The sequence below is a fragment of the Myotis davidii genome, unplaced genomic scaffold (genome assembly GCF_000327345.1).
Source record: "Myotis davidii unplaced genomic scaffold, ASM32734v1 scaffold49, whole genome shotgun sequence".
In the NCBI taxonomy this organism is placed as follows: Eukaryota; Metazoa; Chordata; class Mammalia; order Chiroptera; family Vespertilionidae; genus Myotis; species Myotis davidii.
In genome coordinates, this window is record NW_006300375.1 from 5,699,643 (window position 1) to 5,726,955 (window position 27,313).

Below are 27,313 nucleotides of genomic sequence, written 5' to 3' on the forward strand. Positions count from 1 at the left end.
AGTGGTTGGGGAGTGAGGGCAAAGGGTGGGGTGGGAACTGGGTGGAGGGGAGTTATGGGGGGAAAAAAGAGGAACAAATGTAATAATCTGAATAAAGATTTAATTTTTAAAAAAAGACACATGTAATACCTTAATAATGATAAATAAATAAATAAATAAATAAATAAATAAATAAATAAATAAAATAAAGTAATAATTTTTGGAAAGTAATTTCAATTTTCCTGGGGCCCAATTGATGCATCTGTAATTTAAGAAAATTTTAATGATTTTAGCTAGAGTTCCATTCAACATTAAGTAATAAAAATAATACTAGAGGCCCGATGCATGAAATTCATGCAAGAGTAGGCCTTCCTTCCCTCTGGCCACCAGCACCCGGGACCCAGGCTTCCCTCTGGCTGCCAGCAGGCACCCAGGACCTGGGCTTCCCTCACAGCCCCGGCTTCATCCAGAAGGTCATCTGAAGGGAGGTCCAGAAGGACATCCAGTCTAATTAGCATATTATGCTTTTATTATTATAGATACCCTACTGTAATTTTATTTATTTATTTTTTTTCCTACTGTAATTTTAAACATTCGCTTATGACAGCATTTTTTCCAAATCTTTACATGAATTGGGAAGTACTATCTGTCTGTATTTTGTTGATATGAAAACTTACAGAAGTTCAATGACCTTCCTTAGGCCACATACATGGGGAATGACATGGGGGAAGTTTGTACCCATTTTGGTCTCAGTCCATTTGAATCACATGATTCAGTGTGATTAAGGTAAGATTATTGGAAGAGGTAACTTTCTCAGCTGACGCAGTGTCTAAAAGCATGAGATTCCAGAGAACCTTTATTTTTATGTTTACACTAGAGGCCTGGTGCACGAATTTGTGCACGGTGGGGCCCTTGGCCTCACCGGCGATTGATCAGGGCCTTTCGGGGCCAAGGGAGGTTGGCTGGCAGGGGGAGGGGCTGCAGGGGGTTGGCTGTGGTAGCGCACTGACCACCAAGGGGCAGCTCCTTCATTGAGCGTCTGCCCCCTGGTGGTCAGTGCGCGTCATAGAGACCGGTTGTTCAGTCATTTGGTTGTTCAGTCACTTAGGCTTTTATATACATAGAAAACAACAAATATGTTTTCACATATGTGGATTTCCCCTGGTTTTCTGTACTAGATTTTCCTTTCCTTCTCAGTGGTAAGACAAAAAGACTTGAATAGTGGTGATTATGGGGGCACACACTCTGGGTTCCTGGACAATGGACCAACTGGGAAGTGCACCCCACTTCTAGTCTAGGAGGTTACACCTAAAGTTGACTTTCTAAAGAGGCCTGGCTCCCTCCCTGTTCCTGGATTCCTAGACAATGCTGGAGATAGCTGACCCCTATGCCAGCTGCCTGGTGCCCTAAGAGAGATTTCCCCCACTGACAAAGCTACTCTCCTTGAACTATGGGAAGTGGGAGAAGCAAAGGGTTCCTTGGAACATACATCCTTGATGTATTCAGCATAATAGCCTGGCACCAGCATCTCCCTCTGAGGGTTGATGGCACTGGGGTCCTGTACCTTCTCTTCCCTTGATGATCCCTGATTTGTAAGGTTCTCCAATAAACCCTATTCTCCAATGCTACCACGGTATAATTTGACCCGAGACCTGCTGCATAGCAGGTGGAGAAAAGGAAGAGACCTACTTTTCACAGTCTGTTTTCATTCCTTAAGATTAATTTGGAATCATTAAGAATCACAATAAGAATTACATAATTAAGAATTGCAAACAGCTATGCATCTCATACTGCACAATTTACAGAATGTTTTCATATTCTATATTCTATGTAATTCTCACAAAAATCTGACAAGCCAAGATTTATTTTTATTACACAGACAACAAATCTTAGTTTCAGAATGGTTAAAAGCCTCCCCCCCCCCCAATAAAAAATCTGACGTGGATATCAAGTCTTTCAGCTCCAAGTCTTGCTCTTTCTCCACTGCTCCTGACAGTGTTGCAACACACCTCTAGAACCAATTATTCATTGCAACATAATGAAAGCATCCACAGAGTGGACCCTTTGCCAGGTGCTGGTGAATTCAAAGACTGATAAGGCATCACTGAAAGCTTTCTTTCTTGTGCCAGACAGGGAAGATCATTTTATTAGCTATTTATTAGAAACATATTCATTACATTTTCAGTTAGCTCACAATAGAATGCCTATATTATGAAACCCTAGAGGCCTGTTGCATGAAGAGATTCGTGCAATAGGCCTTGCCTTCCCTTGGCTGCTGGCACCGGTTTTCCTCCTGCACCGGGGACCCAGGCCTTCGCTCTAGCTAGGTCCGGTTGGAGCCACCCCAGAGCCGTCAGGCTTCACTGCTTGGCAGGCCCCGGGGCCCTGAGGCCTCGCTGCTCCACCTGGCGCCGGGGCCATGTGGCCTCGCTGCTCCACGGGCCCCAGGGCTGTGAGTCCTTGCTGCTCCGCCGACCCCGGGGCCGTGAAGCCTCACTGCTCCACCTGGCACCGGGGCCATGATGACTCACTGCTCCACCGATCTCGGGGCCGTGAGGCCTCATTGCTTCACTGGTGCCAGGGACATGTGGCCTTGCTGCTCCACTGATCTGGGGCCGTGTGGCCTCGCTGCTCCGTCAACCCTGGGGCCATGTGGCCTCACTGCTCTGCCTAGCTCCAGGGTGTGAGGCCTCGCTGCTCCGGCCCGGGGCCGTCAGACTTCACTCTACTGCTTGGAACCTAGTATGCAAATTAACCACCCTCTTTGTTGGCGGTTAATTTGCATATCGTGCTGATTAGCCAATGGAAGGTGTAGAGAAGGTAAGGTGAATTACCATGTTTGTCTATTATTTGGTAAGATCAGACACATTTTATAAAAGCAAAGAGGTGGGGATGTGTTAGCTGTGACTCAGCCAGAAGGAAACAAGACATTGGCAGTGTCCAAGTCCCTGAGGAACTGAAAAGTTATGATCCAATCAAATCCTGCTGGAGGGGTGTGTGTCTGTGCATGAGGCTGCTTCTCACCTGTGATCTCAATTCAGGTGTGTTCTTGAAAATGTTTTCAGATGCAAATACATTTCTCTAAAATCTACACTTCTTATCGGTAATCCCACTAATGGTGTCCCTGTGAGTTTAGACATGACGTGATACTGGTGCCTCCAATTTAATATTTTCAAAGCTGCTCTCATCATCCACCTCCTCCAAGCTTTGTTCCTTGGTCTGATATGCGACCTTGCTTCCACTCCATTCCTAGGTGCCTGATGAGGAGCCTATCCAGTCTCCTGTCTCTCTTCTTGAATCATCATAACTATCAAGTCCTGCAGATACTATTTCCAAAATATCTCATATATATTTCTTCTTCTCCATGGTCTTGCTTCTGATGCCTTTCAAGGACTATTACGACACCCTCCTTCTCCCCTCCTGTCTCTCCCATCAAGCCTCCTCCATAGGACTCACTGAAGATAAATACAAACTCTTATCACCCTAAGAAGAATCGAAGCTCTAATGGTATGCCTCCTACATGCTTAGCCCTACTGTGGTTCTCCTTTCTTCTCCACATCACATTCCAGAGCTGCTGTACAGTTCTCGTTATTGTCATTCACGATTTTATCTCATCCCTAGATGAATCCCTAGCACAGAAGATATCAATCGATATTTGTTGAGTTAATGATTGACAGAATGAATGACTGACAATATGAATGAAAAAGTTAACTTCATTCAAGTGTCCTTCTGATTCCACTTTCCCGACTTCCAGTCTTTGTATAGATGAGTATGTGCACATACATCTTTTAAGCACAATTACAAATTGAATATCATGATTTTCTCTTTACAATGCACCACAATTAAAGAATAGTGATAGCTATTTAAATACATACACAGAAATTCTAAGCCACTGCAATATATACCCTCAGTAATTCATTTACTAGAAAATAAAAAATGTCGCTTTTGAAAGATAGGTTGACATCCTACCAAACAATCTATTAACTTCATAATCAGAATTAGTTTTCAGTTAACTGTTTGAATAAACTTGTAAATTGCTTTCTAAATAGTGTAAAACAGAGGCGAGGGCATTCTGTCACGTGAGAAAACGCAAGGCTGTGCTCGGTGCTGCCCACCAGAGGCAGGAAAGGAACAGAGAGGGCCTCTCCCTGTCTCTGAAGCTGTGAGAAGCAGGTGCCTGCTGGCTGTATGCCTCTGGCAGGAACCTTGCTTAGGTTTGTGTTCTTCCACCTGAACTTGCGCGGCCTTTTTCACACGGAATGACAGCTTATTTTATCTTTAAAACTGACACAAACCTCGCCATTCACTGTGAAGCCGGACAAAAGCCAACAGAGGGATGAAAGAGACCCAAACTAGATCTTTCTCAAACTGATTTCTATTAGAGTTACACACAGTTCAAGGCATGAAAGAAAAGTCGAGCAGCCAGCACTACTGCTGAAGACAAGAGCAAAGAACAATTTCCCCTTCCCTCCCACACCCCCTCTTTTTTTTCTTGTCCAGTTACTGAAAGCAAACATTGCAGGAGGTGGATGCACAAACTGTGGGCGACCATCTACAGTGGATGCTCTCACCTGCTGCATGTGGGCTTCATTGTTCCAAAGCACCTTGTGTAACGTTCACCCCCCGCTACACAGCTCATTATTTTCCTCTCTGGATAATGTATGGCCACTTCAGTTATGTGAACGTCTATTTCTAAATGCACACCCTTGTAGTGCTGACATCTCTCTGCTTTTATGTTTTTCAAAACCCTCTTGACATTTGTCAACTGGATGAGTTCCAAACTTTCTTAACCTATTACCTTATTATTCCAGCACCTTTCAAACTTTCTTTCTCTCTAATTAGTGTGACTGAGAAGCACAGGGCAGGGTGAGCTTGCGCGCCGCGCCCACACTCACCACTGCTTGTAGTCCGCGTCGCAGTTACAGTAGTATTTGGGGTCTGTGCAGTTGCGCTCGATGCCACAGGCGCATTTCTGAATCCCAGGCCCAGAGCCTCCCCAGTAGTAGTGCTTCTCATTGGCTTTGCCAACCCACCAGGTGTAAGGACTTCCATCTGCAAGAAAGTGGAGAGGCACATTGAGATAGGAATAGGAATGGGTCATGATCTGATCTCACTTCCCCCTCCTTCCCCAGGAGCAGTGTAGCTCTCTGATAGGTTGAACATCACTTACCCCTCTTAAAAGTAAATGCATTCCCATAATAGAAATATTTAATTAAAAACAGCAGAGGGAACTGCAAGCTCAAGTTTTCCCAACAAGATATGGCTACTGTCCTTCGTTTTGGAAACTAGGGGACACTGACATGCCTGGTGGGGAGAGGAAACAAACCAGACACCTGGAGAAGTGGAGTTAAGGGCTGGTCTGGTAAGAAACTCCCTTGCTCTGTCTGCACCTCAAATAAGCACAGAGAGGACACATCTCAGAACATCAGCTCCATCTTGGATTATTTATCCCAGTGACTAAAACAATCCAACCGTGTTAGTGTTTCATTACAGAGAGTGATGACAAATTGTATTGAACCAAAGGAGCTGGCTCAGTATTCTTCATAAAAATCAGTAGAGGAAGCAAGATAATTAGCAGCCTCTCCTTCAGCATGAGGCTGAGAAACGTGCCACAGGGGAAATGGAGAGGGGAGCCAGCTGATTCCCACCAGCACTTTCTGGGAATAGAAGCCCAGGAGAGGCAGTCTCCTTATCAAGTTGCTTGGACCAGGGGTGTTCCAGCAGGAGCCTAAGCTCTGCATGGGATCCAGGCTCTGAGCTTATCTCACATGGAAGACCCTCAGTTCCCTATAGGGAGGGGGTCTTACTAGACACCAGGGCAGGATCCAAAGGGATGATATGCAATGACATTTTCTTTATTAACTTTAAGGAGGTGACGTACTGTAGTGACCAGGTAAGAGTAGCCCCATTTCCCATTTCTTCCCCTACCTCCCCACCTCTTTATTAAATCAAAATACTTTTAGTCTTATATACCTAATGGTCCCAGTTAGGACGAGGCAAAAATCAATGCTATTTTGTTTTCCTTCCTGGGAAAAGAAGTTAAGCGCAAAAGCTATTCCCGAGCTGTTTGCACATCTGCTGTGAGCAGAAGAATGCCAATCAGACAAATGTAATCCCGGGAAAGAGCAAATGTATGCTTTGTTATTAGCACTGGATAATATGGATAAATTAAGTCACTATCATCAAAATAAATTATTAATTTGGTGTATATTTTGTGTTCAGCAAGAAGAGATGGATTCAATTTGCTGTGACCAGAGAATTGCCTTATTCCAGCGCTATGCTAATGAAGTTGTACTTTTTGCTTTACGAATCATTATTTACCTGTTAATTGGCTTTGGGGGAAAGCAGTTCAAGGCTATAAAAATGAAAAGTTTTTTTAAAGACAAGAATAGGAAGTAGTTATAAAAGAAGTAATTTACTTAGTGCAAAGAGCTCAAGAACTTCTCTACCTTCAGAATATGACGATGTCTGTTAACTATATTAAGTAGGGTAAATACTGGGACAAGATTAGATAATGATGAACCATACTCTAAGTTAACTAGAGATTGACTTATCAAAGACATATTGTATTAAAAGAGCCAAGCATAGATTGAATTAAATATAACCACTATACTGCTTGTACTCAAGATTAGGCTTTATGGTGGTGAAGGGTTTATTATGGTTTGGATGATTAAATTGAGAAAGGGAAAAAGCAAAGAGGCTACTTATTTCCCAAGACCGAAGAAACCAATAGATCTCTGTTATTTTCTCCGATAACAAGTTGTTCCAGAAACACGAGGGCAAATGTGAGGGACCTCTTGTTGGAAATGTGGTACATACCTGTGATTTGCAAAATGTGTTCTTTGGACCTCCTGGGCTACACAAAGTAACTTAGTAGTTTTCTTAAATAAATATTATCTTGATACACTCTTCGATGAGACCCAGTATGGTCACTTGGACATTTAATTAGTTCTATTCAATCCACTTCTAGAGGATATTAAAAATAATACTATGAGGGTTTATAGTTTCCAAAATGAAAAATTAAAAGCATAATTTTAACTTAATAAAATCTAGTTTTATTATACCTATTACTACCTGGTTACTACAAATTCCATTAACTATCTGCAGGGGGGCTTTTTAACAGAGGAATTAGAACAAGTACAAAAGCAGCAGAAATCTGCCTTTCAATGTTCTCCTTACTGCCCCCTGCTGGCAGCTTCCTTACAGCCTTCCAGAGCTCCTGTGTCCTGACAGCTTCTGGTTTGGAGCTCCTCACAAGGAAGGATCCTCTTTCTAAAGAAATGTCTGCATTCTGAAAAGTCTCCCATTTCCACCTCCCTTCCATTTTTACCATGGCACCACCAATTTTTTTCTCCTCTTTATCAGTCAATTTCAGTTAACCACTTGGATCTGATTATAATACTCCAAGGTATGAATGGTAATAATATGCTTATTAAGTAAAGACACCTTTAATTGTTGTAAAAACCAGTAGGGATTGTGGCTGATTGACAAGGAGATAGCCAAAGACCCAGGCAGTTTCTCTTAAAGGGCCCACACATGGACTTATTTGGACTCACTCCCTCTGAGTTCCAGCGCTGGGGCAGCAACTGGAAAGGATCCAGGGACATCTAGAGAGTAACTAAATTGTCTGGCATCAGGGCAAAAATGGGTGGGGTAATCTTTCTCCCACATAAAAATGGTGGCAGAGGTCACTGTTCCTCTGCTGAGACCTCCCCTCGCCTCCCATCCCCACAGAGCTGACTGGCAGGTGCCATATCTGAGTCTTCATCAACCTGACCCACACTGTTTGCCCTGCCCTGGTGATTCTCTGAGATCCCACACCCAATTTGTAGCAGACACAAGCTGTTTGCAGTGGCTTTTCCATATGAATGGCCTGTCCTGCCTCAGGCTTCAGACTTTCCTAAAATCTTTCAAACAACTAGCAGCTGGACTCAGCATGCTCCATACCTCTCAATAAGTGGCCCCGGGTCTGGCACTAGTAGCAGTTTACTAAGATTTACAGCTTGGCCTCACCTGGGCACTGCTAAGCCCAACACAAATAGCATCCATCTGCAGATTTCTCTGTAGCTTGTGCCAGATGGCCCCAGGCTGACTTCGCACCTCCCAGGAGGCCCCAGAGCCAGTGCACCCAGTGGACATCTTCAGACTATGACAGATTACAACTCTACACATCCATGAGTGACACATTCAAGGGTGAACTTGGTGAGCACCAAAGTCCCACTGAAACAAATCCTGCCCCATAGGGGTATCTTCTGCATAACAGCTCTTCCACTGTAGTCACAGGTGATCCTCACAACCAATTGGCCTGGGGTCAATTTCTCCCAGTTATGCCAACAGCAATAAAGGTTCAACTACAACAGAGCAGTGCACACAGCCCACACAGAGGCACACCTAGAGTACCCAGCTATGGTGACTGGGGAGGCTGAGCCATTGGGCCCTACAAGACACCTACTACACAATGCCACTCTACCAAGTCCAGGAGACATATCAGCTTGTTAATACATAGAAACAACCACAGGGAAGTAGCCAAAATGTGGAGACAAAGAAACATGTCACAAATGAAAGTTCAGAAGAAATATCCAGAAAAAGCACTAAATGAAATGGAAGCAAGCAAACTGCTAGATACAGAGTTCAAAACAATGGTTATAAGGATGCTTAAGGAACTTAGTGAGAATGTCAAGGAACTTAGTGAGAATTTCAAGGAACTTAGTGAGAGCATCAAAGACATGAAAAATGACCAGTCAGAAATGAAGGATACACTAACTGAAATGAAGAATAATTCGAAAAGAAAAAAGAATGGAGTAGAGGATCAAATCAGTACTTTGGAGTATGAGGAAGCAAGAAACACCCAATCAGAAGAGCGAAAAGAAAAAAGAATCCAAAAATATAAAAATAGTGTAGGGAGCCTCTGAGACCATTTCAGGTGTAAGAGAGGGAGCAAGAAATTAAAAACCTATTTGAAAAAAATAATGTCAGAAAACTTCTCCTACCTGGTGAAAGAAAGAGACTTACAAGTCCAGGAAACACAGAGTCCTAAACAAGATAAACCCAAAGAGGCCCACGCTAAGACACATCACAATTAAAATGCCAAAGGTTAAAGACAGAGAGAAGTGTTGAAGGTTCTTCTTTAAGAAGAATAAAAATAAAAAATATGGCCCTGACTGGTTTGGCTCAGTGGATAGAGTGTCAGCCTCCGGCCTGAAGGGGCCCAGGTTCGATTCCAGTCAGGGCATGTGCCTTGGTTGCATGCACATCCCCAGTGGGGGGTGTGCAGGAGCAGCTGGTTGATGTTTCTCTCTCATCAATGTTTCTAACTCTCTATCCCTCTCCCTTCCTTTCTGTAAAAAATCAATAAAAATAATTTAAAAATAAGTAAATAAAAAATATGAACAAAAATGTCAATAAATACATATCTATCAATAATTAGTCTACAAATAAAAATAAACAAACAAGGAATCGAATGAACAATATAAACTGATGAACAAAATAGAACCAGAAGCATGGAAACATGTAACAGACTGACAGAGAGGAAGGAAGGAGCAGGGTGCAGGAAGAAATGAACCAAAGAACTTCTATGCATATATGCATTACGCATGGACACAGGCAATAGGGTAGTGAAGACCTGGGGTGGGGAGGGATCCGGGTGGAGGAAAGCACTGGAGAGAAAAAAGGAGAGGACATCTGTAATACTCTCAACAAATAAAGATAAAAATTTTAATTTTTTTTCCAGAATAATTGTCATTCTAACACTTTTTTTGTAAATTCATTTTACTATTTACATCAAGAACTTTAAAAATAAAATTAAAAATCATATATGTAGACATTCTCACAGATACCAAAGACTATATCTCAAACATCCTATAAATTTTGTGAAACCATCTTTTTCAACTGGGTAACAATAGTCTCTCTTGTTTCCCAACCATCTAATTCTATGTTGTTCTATGTTAATGCAAAGACCAAAGAGAATGAAATCCAAGAAGCTTTGTGGAGTTCATATTACAGACAGTGATGTAAAGTTGGGAAATCACCATTTGAAGTTATAATGTAAACATTCAATGTGGTTGTAAAGGGTGAACATTTTATCTCACTGTGATTGAATGTCACTAAACTAATTTGATTAGGGCTGAATGGAAATGAATGTAGTTCATTAGCCTCATGTTGCATCTTTCGGAATTAGACTGGATTTTACTATATTTCAATTTGAATAGGGCCCAAATTTAGAAATGGAGAACTGAAGTTCATGATCAAAATGGACCTGAACTGAAATAGTAATTAAAAATTAATTTCACTGCATAATATTTAAATTTATTTTATTGAATTGAATTTAATAGATTTCAATCAAGGACTGATTCCACCCAGTGCAATTTGATTGAGTTGAATCAAATCACTATGAATCCTATTCAAATGAATTAGATTTTATTAATGTGAATGGGATTGATGTGACAGATGAGATGGGAGTTCATAATTCTGAACAGTGTTAAAGAGAACAAAATAGACCAACTTACTACTCTAAGTTAACTTGCCTTCAGTTTCTAGCCAGGTCAATGGCATCCATGGCCCTCTCAATAACTCTGGTTAATTCCTTTGTATCAAGGCCCCAGGAGCAAATGTGGTTAATAATAGCAAAGTGATTGGATGAAACCACATACTGCTTGTATAATGTACTAATGCACTTTTGTAGTCTTTTTTTTCCCCACTGGAAAAGCCCTAGCCAATTATTTTAAATATTTCTTTTCCTCTTTACAGAATAAATGAAGAAGGAATTAACTGGATCTCAGGGACAATGATTGGTGTGAGTACTGGCTGCTCCCTTTATTTTTATTCTTTATTAAAAACCGTATGTACTTGCTAAAACATGCCTTCCCCCACCTTACCATTTATACTGTCTCAATATCCCATGTGTTGACTTCTTTTGGTTGATAACGGATGTACCTTGGCTTGTTTTATATCTAAAAGATGGTTATAACTTTTCAAATTAGTAGCAAAATGTTAATTTGTAACTGAAATAGCATACTATACAATCAACAAGCACCTTCTTAGTGCCCGAGAAACAATTTGGGAAATAAAAATGAAACCTGCTCTTTTGGGCTCTGAGTTAGTGGAGAAGCATTTATGTTCAGTAATTTATAATTATGAGAGCTTTAAGCCTTGATATTTGACAGGACATACATATAGTAAGATGGAAGTAATATACATCGGGTGTCACAGGAGTGGTTCAGGCAGTGGGCCTTAGGATTTTGGAAAAGGAGGCGATTACCAAGGACCGAGGTGGCCTGGAAGAGGAGGATCTAGATTCTAGAAAATCAGATGGAGGATATGAGCACCTCAGAATCTCCTGAATGGCTTGGCCAAGATGAAGTCAGGAAACACCTGACTTACTTTAGGAACCACGGGGTAATCAAGCTGGTGGAGGCAGTGTAGAGAAGCAGGATTTCTGGTTGCATAGCATTTGCACTCTAGTTTTTAAGTAATGAGGAGTCAAATTTTATTTTTTTAAACATTAAAATATTGCACACAAATGTTTATATGAAATATAACAAATAATAATAAGTAGGCTTGCACTTAGTTTATCCATTCTCATTGTTATATATGTTGCTCTTGGAGTATATCAGACTTTACTGCATCTAATATTAATAAACACTGGACTGTGTCTAGTTTTTTTTGCTATTTCAACATGCCCTGTGAAAATGTGAGAGTTTTGACCATATCCCTAAGTGGAACTATTAGCTCATATGGTTGGTGCATTTTCAAATTATTTTCCCAAAGCATGTGTGTGAATGTAGAATCCTATCAGCAGTAGGTAAAACTTTTAATGGTCAAAACCCTTAGTATCATGCTGTTAACTTTGGACAACTGGTAAACGACAAACAGTTTCTCTTTGGTTTTAGTTATACTTCCCTGATTACTTATAAGTTTGCCAAATGTTTATTGCTTATTTATATTTCCTTATTTAAAAAATATTTTTTCATTTTTTCCCATTTTCTTATTGGATTATTTTTGTGTTTTATCAAGTTGTAGAAAATGCTGATGAAAATGATTCTTTTATAATTATAATAAGGCCAATTTCATTTTTTATGGTGGTTTTAAAAAAATAAATGTTCTTAATTTCATTTTTTAGTTGAATTTAACATTTTCTTGTTGGTTTATTGTCGTAAAATAATAAAAATACTTTTTTTAAAAAATAAATCTTTATTGTTGAAAGTATTACATATGTCCTTTTTTCCCCCATTGCCCTCTCCCACTCTCCTCCCCGCAACATACTTTCATCTACATTTTTACAAATTATTTTAAAGCTTTGCCATTCCCATTTAGTTCTTTAAATTACCTGGAATTAATTTTTGTTATTGATATAACGTAGGAATCCAATTTGACTTTTCCCCCCTCAACTTTGTGTTCAGATGAGGCAAATCCATAGAAACAGAACAAAGACTGGTGATTGCCAGTGGCTGGGGGGAGAGAGGAATGAGGAGCTACTGTTTAATGCCTGTGTGGTTTCCTTTTGAGATGATGAAAATGTTTGAAACTACATAAGTATAGTGGCTGCACAACACTGTGAATACACTAAATACCACAAAATTTTTCACTTAATGTTATGTTAATAAATCTCACCTCAATTAAAAAGAAAAAGAATCCAGCTCAGACTTTGAACTGAATTTTTCTGAATCAATAAATTGGTAAAAATTTTACATGCTTACAATATACACTTATCCTACTTATTGTCATGATAAATCTGTGCCGTTAGATGTTTTCAAACATTTCTGAATAAACTGTAATTTTCTTGATAAAGGCCATTTGTGTATTTGTTCGATTTATTCAGAAATGGTATGTTTTCAAACAGTACACACTGCAACACTTTGTGCTAGTATGTGTAAAGATACAATCGAATTTTTTTTGTTGATATTGTATCCAGAAAACTTGTTAAACTCTGTTATTAGTTCAAATAATTAATCCATTGACATCTTAATTTTTGCAGCTTATTTATGACAATGAGTTTGTTTCTTCTTTTCGTAACGGGATGCTTTTATATATCCTTTCCTGTATTAATGAGATGGTTACTGCCTACTGTTCAATATTAAACTTTATGGTGATGAGTCTTTTTTATGTGTTTACTGACTTTAAGGAAAATGCTTTTAATGTTTAACCATTAAGTGTGATGTTACTGTCACTTTGTAAAAACATTGCATCTTTTTTTGAGTTCTTTTCCATTTATAATCTGCGATTTTTAAAAAATGAATTGATATTTTTTATTCAATGTTTTGTCTTCTTAATTAAATGATAATGTTTTCCCCCTTTTAGCTGTTAACGTGAATTGCCTTTAAAAAGACAGTACTTATAAAAGAAAGACACTTTGTGGTGAAAAATCATTATTTATACAAGTTGCTGGATTAACCGTGCTCTTTTGTTTAGTATTTTACTACTATGTTCATGAATGGCATTGGCCTGACACTTCCCCACTTTGTTCTAGCACTATGTTTTGGTAAATTTTATTTTTGTTGTTGTTAATCCTCACTTTTCCCATTGATATTTAGAAAGAGTGGAAGGGGAGGGGAGAGATAGAAACATTGATGTGAGAGAGACACATCGATTGGTTGTGTGTACTGGGGCCAGGCATCGAACCTGCAACCAGGTATGTGCCCTTGACTGGAATCAAACCTGCAACCCTTCAGTCTGAGTGCCAATGCTCTAACCACTGGACAACCAGCTAGGGAGTATCACTATATTTTGGTATTAAGTTAATACTGGACTCAAAGAATGGTTTGAGAACTGTGTAAGACTGGAATCATTTGTAAACTATGAGGCTAATACAATTTAATATCTTTAATTGTAATATCCATTTATAGAAGTTTTTATTCTTGTATATCTGTTGTATCAATTTATATAACAGATGTACAAGAATATAAACTTCTATTTAATATTTAATATGATCATGGTCAGAGAACAACATCTCTGTGATACTAATAATCTAAAACTTGTTGAGGTTTATTCTAAAGAGTCTAATTTATGGTCAATATTAAAATATGTTTTATATGTACTTGAAAAAGATGCTTATCCTCTAATTGTTCTATCGTGTCCATTAACTCACACTTGTCAATTATGCTATTTTATTCCATCTGTATTGTCCAATTGAAAGTCAATACCTAAATGCAGCTCTTTAAATTAAAATTCATGAAAATGAAATAAAATTAAAATTTAGTTTGCCAGTCCCCTAGCCATATGTACTTATGGCTATTATACTGGCCAGCAAACATTGTTTAAAAAATTATCTTTATTGTTGCAAGTATTACAGTTGTCCCTCTTCCTCCCCTAGCGACCCCCTGCTCCCCACACCTTCCCCACACTATGGACAGTAAACATTTTTATCACCTCAAGCAAGTTCTTTGGGATAGTGCTATTTACTTAATGATCTAAAAATTTGCCTTTTCACAATTATTCTTTTTGTTTACCTAAAAATAACTTTACTTAGACTCTATAATGGGTAGTTTTTCTGGGTGTTTTATTCAAGGTCAATGATTATTTTTTCATAACTGATTGAAAATATTATTGTAATGTGTCATGTTTCCATTGTCAAGACGTCAACCACCAGTTTAATGTTCGCTCTTCTTGGTGGTAATCTCTGTTTCCTCTCTGTCCAGCTGGGATGTTTTCCCCTCTTGTTGGGATCCATTGTGACTCCTTAATCTGAAGCTGCATGTGCACATTTTCTTCAGTTATGGTGAATCCTTAGTCAATATGCCCTGAAATAGTGCTTCCCTTTCTTTCCCTTTTCTCTTCTTCCAGAACTCCAATTAGATATGTATCAAATGTTCTTGACCTAATTTTCTTGCTCTTAATTTCTCTTTCATATTTAACAACTCTGTGTCTCACTGGGTAGATATCTGGCAAATTTTTTTCAGGATCCATTTTCCATTTCACTATTCTCATGTCAGCCTTTAATTTTATCCATTACATTGTGATTTTTATAACTTTTTCTTTTTCAAATGCTGCTCATTATTTATGATAGTGACTTCCTTAATTATATTTTTATTTTCACCTTTAAAAATAATCTCATCCAATAATTTCAATATCTTAAGTTTCTGCAGGACTGAAATGCAGTTATTTCTATTGGCTTATAATTATGGTACCTCATTTCTCTATACTTTTCATGATTATTTTTCCTTCGAGATCATGTCCTTAGAAATGCATCTGTGGGAATTCTTTGAGGCCTGGTTAAAGTTATGTTCCTCTTAGATAACTTGCATTTGTTTTTCTCAGATACCTGGTCCTTGACTTTTTGTCTTGGTTTGAATTTTCCCCCAACCATGCAAATAGTGTGAACTGACTTTTTGTTAAATAACTTCAAAGCATAAATCCTTTCTTTTTCTCTTTACTCCAAGCCAAGGTCCAAGCAGTCAAAATTCCTTTGCCATCTTCTTTTGCAAAGTGGGTCTTCAGTACTCCCCCCGCCACCACGTTCCCCCCCAACCCCCGCAAGAATCTAGACATTTGGATTGTGCTTTCTATGAAGGGATAAGTGATCCATCTCATCACTCAGCATGGCCCCTTCATCCCCTACAGTCATGGGAATGGAAGCTGCGGGCTGCAGAGCATGGCAAGAGCCATAAGGCCAGCTCTGGCTTCCGCCTTCAGTTATGCTGTTGGTCCATGGTTTTGCTTCTTTCAGGTCCCCGAGGATCTTCCTCACGTTCATGCATGCTCAATTATACATTTTAAAGAATTTAAAAATACTTTTTCACGCACTTTTTACTTGGCCTTGGAATCTTTCTTAAAAAAAATAGTTGCCTCCTGCATGGCCCCTGCTGCAGATCAAGCCCACAACTCAAGCATGTGCCCTGACAGGGAATCCAACCATGACCTCCTGGTTCATGGGTCCACACTCAACCACTGAACACCAGTCAGGTGGAATATTTATTTCTTGACTTCAAGTTGTCATCCTCTGTAGCCTTTTTTTAAATTAAAAAATTGCTTTAAAAATTGTTTTAATGTTGACATTATTGCAGGGGTCTGAAAAATGAACCATTCTTTACCAGCAGAGTAAGACATGATGCATATAACACACAACCTGAGGTCACACCCCATGCCTGCCATTCAGTAGGGGCAGAACCCCATTTTTGCTCCCACAACACCAGACCAACATAGCCATATGCTATCCATCCTTTACCCAGCCCTTCTTCCAGGGAACCAACGTGCTAAAGCTTTTCTCAATGGGACAGCAGTTAATAAAATTGGCACCAATTCTAAGTCCTCCAATCTCACAGAAGAGCAGGAAGATGTCAAAAAATTCAATAATGATATTAAGTGTCAAATTTTTCAAGTGGTAAAACAGATATTTAAACAGCAAAACTTCTAACTTCTAAATTTTGCCCTTATTCTTTTTTTTTATACATTTTATTGATTTTTTACAGAGAGGAAGTGAGAAGGACAGAGAGTCAGAAACATCGATGAGAGAAACATCGATGAGAGAAACATCGATCAGCTGCCTCCTGCACACCCCCGACGGGGGATGTACCCACAACCACGGTACACGCCCTTGACCGGAATCGAACCTGGGACCTTACAGTCCGAAGGCCGACGCTCTATCCACTGAGCCAAACCGGTTAGGGCACCCTTATTCTTTTTTTTTTTCTCATGACAGTGAAAGAACTGAACACCAAAGCACAGAATAAACTTCTTGTAAGTACTTAACTAAAACTTGCTTTATTAGTCTGCTGATTAATTTACTGATAAACCTGTGGATATTAAATGAGATTCTTTAAAGAGCTTCACATTATGTCAATTAGTCACTTTTGTTTTCTGGCAAGGCACTGATTGCTGTTTGATTGTCATGAATATAAAGTTATACAATATTCAGATACACTTTTTGGTTACTGTTGCCTTGGAGCTCTGGATGAGTAATTTTATTAAGATGCCTATTAAGATTTCAACTCCAAACCTTAGCAAAACCACCTCCCTTTCCCATCTTGATTGTTAATTTTATTTACAACCTGTCTGGAAACACTGTCCTGCTTTTTATGAATAATAAACTCCTCTCTTGCTAACCTCTTGTTCATTTCAGGGTTTTGTCCTGTTATCTCCACCTGGAACCTGTCACCCCTTCCCTGGTCAAGCTTTATGTTCTTCAGGCTCCAACTTAAATGTCATCTGGTCAGAGGTGATGTCCTGGACAGCCCTACTGTTATTCTCTCTCAGAGCATCCTGTTTTATGTGGTTATTCTATTATCACTATCTGACATTCTGTTGCTCCCTCCCTTGTTTACTGTTTGTCCTCTCTAGCTGCATGTACGCTCCATGAGAGCAATGGCTTGATTTTATTTGTTTGGGTAGAAAAACGTGAGCGTTCCCATGACTATTACATCCCCTGCTCTTTGCTTGACACAATATTTGCTGAACTTACAAATGATCATTATTTTTGCCTATTGATCTATTGTATAAATCTCCAAAATAGTTATGAGTTTATCACTGAATCTTTGATACAAGTCCCACCTTATGTCCACTTGAAACGCATTACCCTCCCTCCAGACCTGCTTCGCCTCTTAGCAGAAGAGGCTGCAGTAGAAGGCTGAGCATGCCCTTCTCTGCCCTATTTACTTCTTAGCATTTCTTATTGTCAAATATATTACGTACTATTTTGTTTATGGTTTAATTTTTGTATTCCCCCCATTAAGGCCCACCTTTGGTTTTTGATTACTGATAAATAGCTTTGTCCATATTAAGTGCTCAACAAATACTTTTCATTACATGAGTGCAAGCTGTTATTTCTATTTCCTTTTTTTCCAACCCAAACAAACAAACAAAAAAAGAAAATAGGGGGAAAAAAGAATCATGCACACAGTCTGACTCCTGGTGTTTGGGGATTTTTAAATTTGTTTTTGTATTTGTTTGGTTTTTACTTTCACTATTCTTTGCTCTATCAGTTGATAGTTGATTTCACCTGGGGCAACTCTTTCCTACCTAAGCCTAGTTTCTCCTGGTCTCAGATGATACAAGAGAGACTGCATTTGTCTGTGAAAAGTTACAGCAATTATGCCACCAATGTAACTGTCTCTGACCACAGTCTTGCAGTCAGTGTTGGTGATTATAGCTGCAGGTGTCTGTCACCTCGCCTTCATCCATTAGCATACTCTGAACTGCAAACTTGTGTCACTCCTTGGCTTTATATAATTTCCCTGCTCTGCTCTTAGCAGCATCAGAACCAAACTTGAATTCTGAATCTGTTTTTTCCAGGAAGCTTAATAATCTACTTGTATCTCACAGTAGCTTTTATACACAAAAAAGGTAAATCGGGGACTTGTTTTGACAGCTTGTCATAGGCTATGGTTATGCAGGTTGACTTGAGAAAGCAGGAGCGGGGGTCAGAGCCAGCCTGGAGCCCACACCCCAGGCTGGCAAAACTAATAGGTCTGCAGAGAAGGGGGTTCATATTCTAAGCATTCCCAGGCTCCCTATGTTCTGAGAGACTCTTGTCAAGCCGACAGTCAATGCAGTACAATTTTCTACACCTGCTGTATCTGTCATGCTGGGGAGTTATTATCAATGCTCAGAATCATGGCCTGAAGACAGGCAATCTACCAAAACGAGAAGTAAATATAAAGTTATACACAGTCTATTATACGTACAAATGCAGCCAAACCTCAGTTTAAACAAAAGCCTCCTGAATGTATTTGTTAAAATTTTTATTTAGTTTTACAACCACCTGTGGGTACACTAGACTTCCTGGGTTCTAGTCTCTATTCTCTGTGTCTTTTAGGGGTCGGGTTAATGTATAATAAAGGCAATATAGGTCCCTAGGAGATTTCAGAGGCATGTGGCATAACCCATGCGAAGAGGGTGAAGCAATATTTTGTTAAAGCCTCGCTCATAATCAGAGGCTTTACAAAGACAGACATGCCCGGTCTACACTCAGTCCTGTTAGGGTAGAAGTTACATCTCCAGCATAACCAACATCCTACAGACACACAGGGCAATGGAGAATAAGCCTGCAGACTCTCACAACGTAATTCTAAATGTGGACAGGAAGCCTGGAGCTCAGCACCACCTGATGCAGACACCTGCTGCTCGGGCGTGGAGCCCAGAAATGCTGCCTCTTCCCAGGAAGACTCCCAGACCTGTCGCATTCCAGCGAGTGGAAGTTTCACAGTGAAAGTGAGCCCTGAAAGGGGAGTAGGAGGTCTGTATTCTACTGCTTCCTCCAGCACCATCTTCACACTTCATTTCCTCCTCTCTTGGGCTCCTTCTCAACATGGGGGCCTGGACTTTGACGATCTCTGTTTGTGGCTTTGCTACTACTGCCTATGTATTCAGAATTGAGCCAATGGGTTTGTGCACCCTTATTTTCTACAAATTTCACATCTCATAGCAACATTACTCACACTTGTTCCCATAACTAGAAATATACTTCCCCTTCCTTTGCTGGGTTTGTTACTATTTCTTCTTCACATCAAAACACATTGTTTTCCCATTCAAGCTTTCCCTGAATCTCACCAGCAAAGGGGGGTGCATTTCCTTAGGAATGTTTATAAAGCCTCAACCTGCCTCTGAGAGCCCTTATCATGCTGTGTGGTCATCGCCTGTTCAAATGTCTGCCTCCCAGACTGTAAGCATGTGGAGGCTGGGAGCCACTTCACTTTATACCGATGTTCTCTGAAGCTATGAGCTTCCTAGTGATCATTCATTTTATATTCATTAAATGACTGCATGAATTCAACCCCATGGCGTCTACACACATCTGTAGTAATGCCACATAAGTCCAGCCCCATGCAGGCCTGCATTTCTAACACTTTACGGTTTCTGCATTTGGTGGTGCCTCATTCTCAACCATCTTCAACTGAACTCAAACTGAACTCACCATCTGCCTTTGCCAAAATACACACACCCGTGTTTGTGATCCGAGGAGCTCCGTGCTCCCTCAACAACTGAACTCATCTTTTCTTACACAGAGAAACAAAGGACATCAGAGAGAAACCCCTCAGCTGGCTGCTACCAGATCAGCAAGCCTGTCTACACAGGTACCATCCTCACCTGTCCCTTCCTGGGAGGTTTCTCCCCACCTCTGGTGTCTCTTTGATCTTACCAGTGTCCACTGTTCCCCACCTTCTCAGGGGCTGACACTATAGTTCACTCTTTCTACCTCTGGGAGAGTAACCCTCTGGGATTCTCCCCACTGGCATTTAAACCTGATTTGGAAAAACAAACAAAAAAACTAAACCAAACTCCTTTAATACCTCTTCCCCTTCTAGTCCTCACCCTATTTCCTCCCTAAGAAGCAAAAATTCTTTAAAGAGTTGTCTCTGTACTGGATGTTTTTATTTCCTCACCTCCTGCTGTCTTTGCATCAACTTTATGTGGATTCTCCTCCAATCGCTCTGTTAACACAGCCATCATGATATCACCACCGCCTCCATCTGATTAGAACCAACAGACATCCTGCACTCGGCATTTTACCAGAGCACCCCAGCATTTTTTGCTCAGAAGTCCTTGCCCTCTAACAATCTTTACACTTAACTTATGTCATGAGAACTGGTCCTGGTTCCTCCCACTATCTGGCTGCTGCTTGTGTCTCAGGTGGTCTTAGCGTTTTTTACTCAAGAATTAGATGCTGATGCAGTTCAAGGTTCTCACGTGTAACCTCATGGGTACCCAGACCTCCAAAGGGCACAGGACTTACTTAGTTTGCACTGGATCCAGCTCTCACCTCTGGGATTCAGACTTGTAGATCCAACTGTTCATTTTGCAACTCCCCATGAGTATCTCAAACCCAATTCAAGTGCATGGAATAGTCCTGAGGCTTCCATCTAAATCTGGTCCTTTTTTAGCATTTTGGATTTCAGCTAAAAACCTACCCCTATTCGTATTACTACATGAGCCATGGACAGTGATCTTGCACAAAGCATTGCCTATCATTTCTTTTGCTCATGGAGCAGCTGCACTCTGCACACTGGGCTCGGGAAGGGCTGGTATGTGTGCAGCGATGAGCTCTAGAGAAGAGTGGAGGTCCAACCGCTGAATCAAGGAAATGCAGACCACTTCCCCAAACACTCTCTCTTCTTCAGAGCTGAGAGGGCCGGAGTGAGTACTCAAGCTACAGGAGGGGGTGGTTTTTATTCCATCAATGAGAGTGATGCTGGAGAAGTCTGTCTCAACACTACTGTGTTTTATACTGTACTTTTAAACTTCATTTTCATGCTACGTTTGAACAGCAAACATTGACCTTTCCTCTGACTGTCATTACCCGCCTAAGGAAATGCACAGTTAAGGAGAGACACGAATGTTGTAATGAGGAAAACAATCCCCACCCCCCAAATCCCTATAAATCTCTAGTGCTCAGCACCTCCTACTGGATGACCACCATGTGACTGTACAAGTGGGCAAAGCGTTCTGTTCTGCAGCTGTATTTTTCTGTTTATTTCAGAGCATGTGTTTCTCCCCAGTATTGCTCGTTTCAGTAATATATGGTTTCAAAGACACAATTTCATGCAGATGCAGGAGAAATAGAACAACAAATTCAAAGCGCATCTTGCCATCAGTCTTTTGATGGAAGTGCCCTTTCACAAGAGGCAAACATAACACATCTTGCAGCTCCTACACAGACTTAACACACACTAGATTGATGCATTTTTACAGCAGGATCGTGCCTACTCTTGTTTAAAATTGTCCTGACCTTTGGGGAAAAAAAAGTTCTATCTTTCTCCAGAATGAGTAAACTATAATAAAATTGGAAGGCGAGTTTGTTATATCTGAATGGCACCTGTCAGAATCTCAGCAAATATTCTCTTGACAACTGCATTTTGCTCCTGGAAAGAGCTGCTTGGTGACCCTGAGTCTGCATGCCAGCCTAGTGCTGATTACGCCTTCCCATCACACCTGTAGTCCACAGGACAGCTCCTCCAGCCAACAGCGGAGAATTTGTTTTCTCACATGGGACCACAGTCCCAGGAGTACCATTCACTCTGGGAAAGAAGTTGTCAGAAATCTCCATGTCTATCAATTTGCTACTTTGCATGTTGAAAGCACCTAAAATTACAATGTTCAGAAACGTACCCGACATTGTGTTAGGGTGACCCTCAAAGGATTGTGAAATTACAGCTTACTAGATCATGGAGGACAAGACCGAGGGCTTCTTCAAGAACAAGGAAGGTCAGTAATAAATCCACACAAACTTGCGCCATTGGGAAAACCTTAGCAGAGTAAATGCCAAGGATAATAAACCACCCGGAGTGCAATTTGCAAGGATAACAAACATCTTAATTGAGCCTTGTTAGAAGAAAGTTGGAGGCAATAATATTAACCAAAACATTGAAACTGAGCCCAGAACTTCCAGTTCAGTAAAAATTTATTTAGTAATATTATGGCTTGTCACAATACAACCTAAAAGAAAATTATCTAATATGTATGTTGCCCTCTTCTTTCCAGGATGAAATCAAAGTGATTTTTAAAGGTTCTAAAATAATCTTTTTTCACTCATAAAAGACAAAAATATTTGAGACTGACAATAATGGGCTAAGTTTAATTCATTAAACTTGAATGAATTACTCTCTACATAAGTATTTGCTAAAAAGAGAAAAATATAGTTAAGGGTTTTAAAGACTGCTATAAATTTGGACAAATAATGAATAGCAATTTCATTTCAAGGAAGGCAAAGACATTAAAAAAATCAAATTACTACCAAATGATTAAAACATAAATGATTTGCAAGAAAAATTGGCTTGTGGGAAAGCTGAGTCAAATACCTACTTGTTAGATGCTAGAGGACAAGAATTAACCTTGATTTGAAGACAAAAATCACCATCATCAACATTTATTGAACCATTACTATGTACCCAGCTCTAAGCATTGTACAAAAATTATCTCACATATCTTTAATAAATAACCATGTTACAGTTGAGGACACTGAGGCCCAGAAAAGCTCAGTAAATGGCAGAACTGGGATTTGACTGATACCTAAATCTAGACTCTTAAACTCCAAATACGAATTTCATAGTGGGACAGTTAGATAAGGAAAGGATTCTTATGCAGTGTGATATGTGTTACAAAAGAGCAAACATAACATTTATGCTTGGGATGAGTAGGAGCTTTTACCATGTCAAGAAGCACAAGGATGATAATTTTCCAATAAGAAATTTATTAAAATATTACTTTATATAGGCGCTGGAACAAACGATTTTCTAAGCAGCCCTAAAAATACGGGATTGTGGTGATAGTTGTGCATCTCTATAAATTTACCAATTTATAAAATTTCCTTTAAAAGTAAAAAATTGATAAATTTCCTCAAAATTAAGAATTTCTGTGTATAAAAAGTTACCATTAAAAGAGCAAAAAATGAAAGCCACTGATTGATAAAGATACTTTCAATACATGTATGTGGCATAGGACTACTATCCAGAATATATTAAAAATGCCCATAAATCAGTAAGAGAAAGGCAAATAATGCAATTAAAAATAAGACAAAAATGTTAAAGTACTTTACTAGAGATAATATCCAAATTACCAATAAACATATTAAAGGGTACTCAATCTCAATATTCATTAGGTAAATAAAAATTGTAAGCACAGGTAGCTACCATTATACTTCCACTAGAATGGATAATATAAAGAATACTAGCAATGTAGAGGAACTGAAATTCTCATCTATTGCTCATAGGAGTATAAACTGATTGACCTGAAAAACTGTCACATATGTCTAGTCTGTAACCCCAATGTTATATGTTTGGGTTTATATCCACATAAAAATGTATGTCTAGGTCCACAAAAATATGTACACATACTTTCTTTTTTAAAAATATATATTTTATTGATTTTTTACAGAGAGGAAGGGGGAGGGATAGAGAGTTAGAAACATCGATGAGAGAGAAACATCAATCAGCTGCCTCCTGCACACTCCCTACTGGGGATGTGCCCACAACCAAGGTACATGCCTTTGACTGGAATCAAACCTGGGACCCTCCAGTCCACAGGCTGATGCTCTATCCACTGAGCCAAACTGGTTAGGACTGTATATGTACTTTCATAGTGGTTTTATTCCTAAGAGCTCTAAACTAGAAATAATTTTAATGTCCACCAATAAGAAAGTGAGGTCCATTAATAAAATGAAATTTTACAAATCAATAAATAAGAACACTGAAGCATGAGTGGATCTCACAGATATTACACTGAGTGAAAAAGAACAGATCAAAAAAATATATATCAAATGACTCAATTTTTGTGCGTTTCAAGAACAGGCAAAACTAATTTATGGGGCTATAGATGAAAATAGTGGTTACCTCTTAAGGGTATTGACTAGAAAGGCCTATGTGGGAACCTATAGCATGCTGGAAATATTTCATAGCTTGATCTGAATAGATGGTGCATATGTATGTATACAAGATATATTATACAAACATATATGTTTTTATAAGATTAATAACATAAAATATATAAAATATAACGTAATCAGAAAAGTATGTATTATGTGTATATTCAGAGGCCATGACTTTTAAAAAATTAAGGTATAATGTATTGAAATATAAATTTGCAGATCATATAATTAACTCATTTTAAGTACACAATTCAATGATTCATAGCAGCAGTTCTCATCCTGTGGGTCGCGACCCCTTTGCCGGTCGAACGACCCTTTCACAGGGGTTGCCTAAGACCATCCTGCATATCAGATATTTACATTAGATTCATAACAGCAGCAACATTATAGTTATGAAGTAGCAATGAAAATAATTTTATGGTTGGGTCACAACATGAGGAACTGTATTTGAAGGACCAAAAGGTTGAGAACCACTGATTCATAGTAAACTTGTAGAGCTATGTAACCATCACCATAATCCAGTTTTTAAGTATTTCCATCACCTCCAGGCCCATTTGTTCCTGTACCCCAAGACCCAGTCAACCACTCATCTGTTTTCTCTGTCTAAAGACTGGTCTTTTGGGGGTATATCATATAAATGGACTTATATATGTGACCTTTTTTTGTTTGACTTCTTTCACTCAGAATATTACTGAGGTTCAGGCACTGTAGCATGTATCCATATTTAGTTTCCTTACTAGAGGCCAGGTGCACAAAATTCGTGCATGGGGGAGGAGGGGTCCCTAAGCCCAGCCTGCACCCTTTCTAATCCAGGGCCCCTCGAGGGATGTCCAACTGCCGGTTTAGGCCCAATCCCACAGTTGGATATCCCTCTCGCAATTTGGGACCACTGGCTCCTAACCGTTCATCTGCCTGCCTGATCGCCCCTAACTGCCTCTGTCTGCCTTCCTGATCACCTCTAACCTCTCTGCCTGCCGGCCTGATCTCCTCTAATCACCTCTACCTGCCAGCCTGGTCACCCCTAATTGCTCCCCCTCCCCTGCTGGCCTGGTCGCCCTTAACTGACCTCCCTCACTGGCCTGGTAGCCCCTAACTGCCCTCCCCTGCCAGCCTGGTTGCCCCTAACTGGTCTCCCTTACCCCGACCACTGTGGCTTTGTCCAGAAGGACGTCCGGAAGATGTCCAGTCTAATTAGCATATTACCCTTTTATTAGTATTGATATAACTGAGTAATATTCCATTGTACAACTATACCACAGTTTGCTTCTCTATTGACTGGTTGATAGGCACTTGGATTATTTTTTGCTATGATTTTTACACCTAACGGTGATTCATTTTTCTCAAAATAAAACAAAGCATATCTTTGTTAGAGATTCTATTCTTTGAAACGGAAAATAAAACATTCCCATATGTCACAATGACACCATTGTAATTAACCCAGTTATTAATTAACAGGAAAGGAATAAAGGGAAGGCTATAAAATATGGGTATGCCATTTGTGCAGCTCTGTCAGGAAGCTGCAGCTTAACACTCCCCAGGTCTGTTCCCTGCAGATAGCTGGGAGAAGGGACTGGACAATAGACACATACCCAATAAGGTTGGAATGATGTAGGAAAGGTGATTATCTATCAGTCACACCTGAAAGCAGATTTTTGGCTGGAATAGGTGTGGCCACTACAAAAGTGCAAAATAGGAGATACATAAACTCCCAAACAAAGGGAGTTCCCCCTCTTGGCCCTCTTGTGCTCCTGGCTCTCTTGTACCCCCTGCATTCACCTACATGGCTCATGGCCACATGGACCCCACACAATGGACTAGTAGATTACAACAAGCCTGATACCTTGCAGGATTCAGCTTCACCATGGAACGGAAACTCTGGACTTTGCTTTTAGCTCTGCTGATTCTCCAACTGCACATTTTCCAGGACTTGTTTGAGGTAACTGGGACTTTGCAAACCAAGGCATATAACTAACACAAATAAAGCTTTTTACTACATCTCATTCTCCTGTGGGGTTCTCTGGAAATTTTTAATCCAGCAGTGCTCCAAGAAACCCACTTCCATCATTGGACATCTCATTCCCTCTAACAACAGAGAAAGGTAGTCTGTGCAATTTTCTGATAACAACCTTATAAAAATATAAACCCTAAACTTTCCATTTAAAACGATACCTGAATGATGGCTAGAAAATGTTACTACTGAGGCTGCAAGTGGCATCAAATACACAGGTCAGCCCTACCAGAATCAAGTGATGAAAAGCTGTTGGAATTAATGCAGGGGAAAGCCAAGATTCCCTACAAACTTTGCTTTTACCAGGGCCAGCCCAATGAATTTCTAATATGCATAAAATGGAAATATTTAAGCAGCCACCAAACACTGGAGTGAGCTTGTCAACTCATTCTACCAGTTCAGACTTTTCTTCTCACATTAAATTTCTTTTGAATGATTTATTATTTTTAAAGTGTAAAACACTAAACATAAATAATCAAAGACTATACAATTACCAGCTGCTACACGAGAAAAAAATCAATATCTCTAATTTATAATTAGGGCGGGGAAAGCCCTTGTCAACTGTTCAAATAACAAAGGGTCTTGAGTACAGCTAACAGGAAGACCTACTCAATGAATTATTTATAAAAATTAATTTTCTAAATATGAAATTTCTTAAAACTATGAAATCTGATGAAGAGCTTTACCAAAAATTTCCATGGCATAAGATTGATGACTGGTGGAATATTAACTTAAGTTTCAAATTTTGGTTAAGTATTCTCTAGTTCCTTTACAATGTTCTTTTACATTATTTTTTGCTCCTGGTATTAGTATTTCTCCATATGGTGTTTCTAACATTTAGCTCAGCACTGAGCATGGTAGCCATTTACATGGATTGACTAATTAATTGCTTCTCATTTATTCCGGGACCTGAGTAAGAAAGAAAAAGGATCTGACAGTCGGCAGCCTGCAAATGACAGCTAAGCTGTGGAAAAAGCAAGATTCCGCAAAATACCAGCAATAATTAAGCAGGGTTGCTCCATGATCTTGGTGAAACA

The 27,313-nt window shown here is 39.7% G+C and overlaps 1 protein-coding gene across 1 annotated transcript in view; it reads right to left on the reverse strand.

Moving 5' to 3' along the window:
* CNTNAP2 (contactin associated protein-like 2) overlaps positions 1-27,313 on the reverse strand; it is a 1,235,176-nt gene that overhangs the window by 355,289 nt on the left and 852,574 nt on the right. Inside the window, exon 13 of the mRNA XM_015572712.1 lies at positions 4,875-5,031. Coding sequence (XP_015428198.1) covers positions 4,875-5,031 — 157 coding nt within the window. The remainder of the gene's footprint in view (positions 1-4,874; positions 5,032-27,313) is intronic.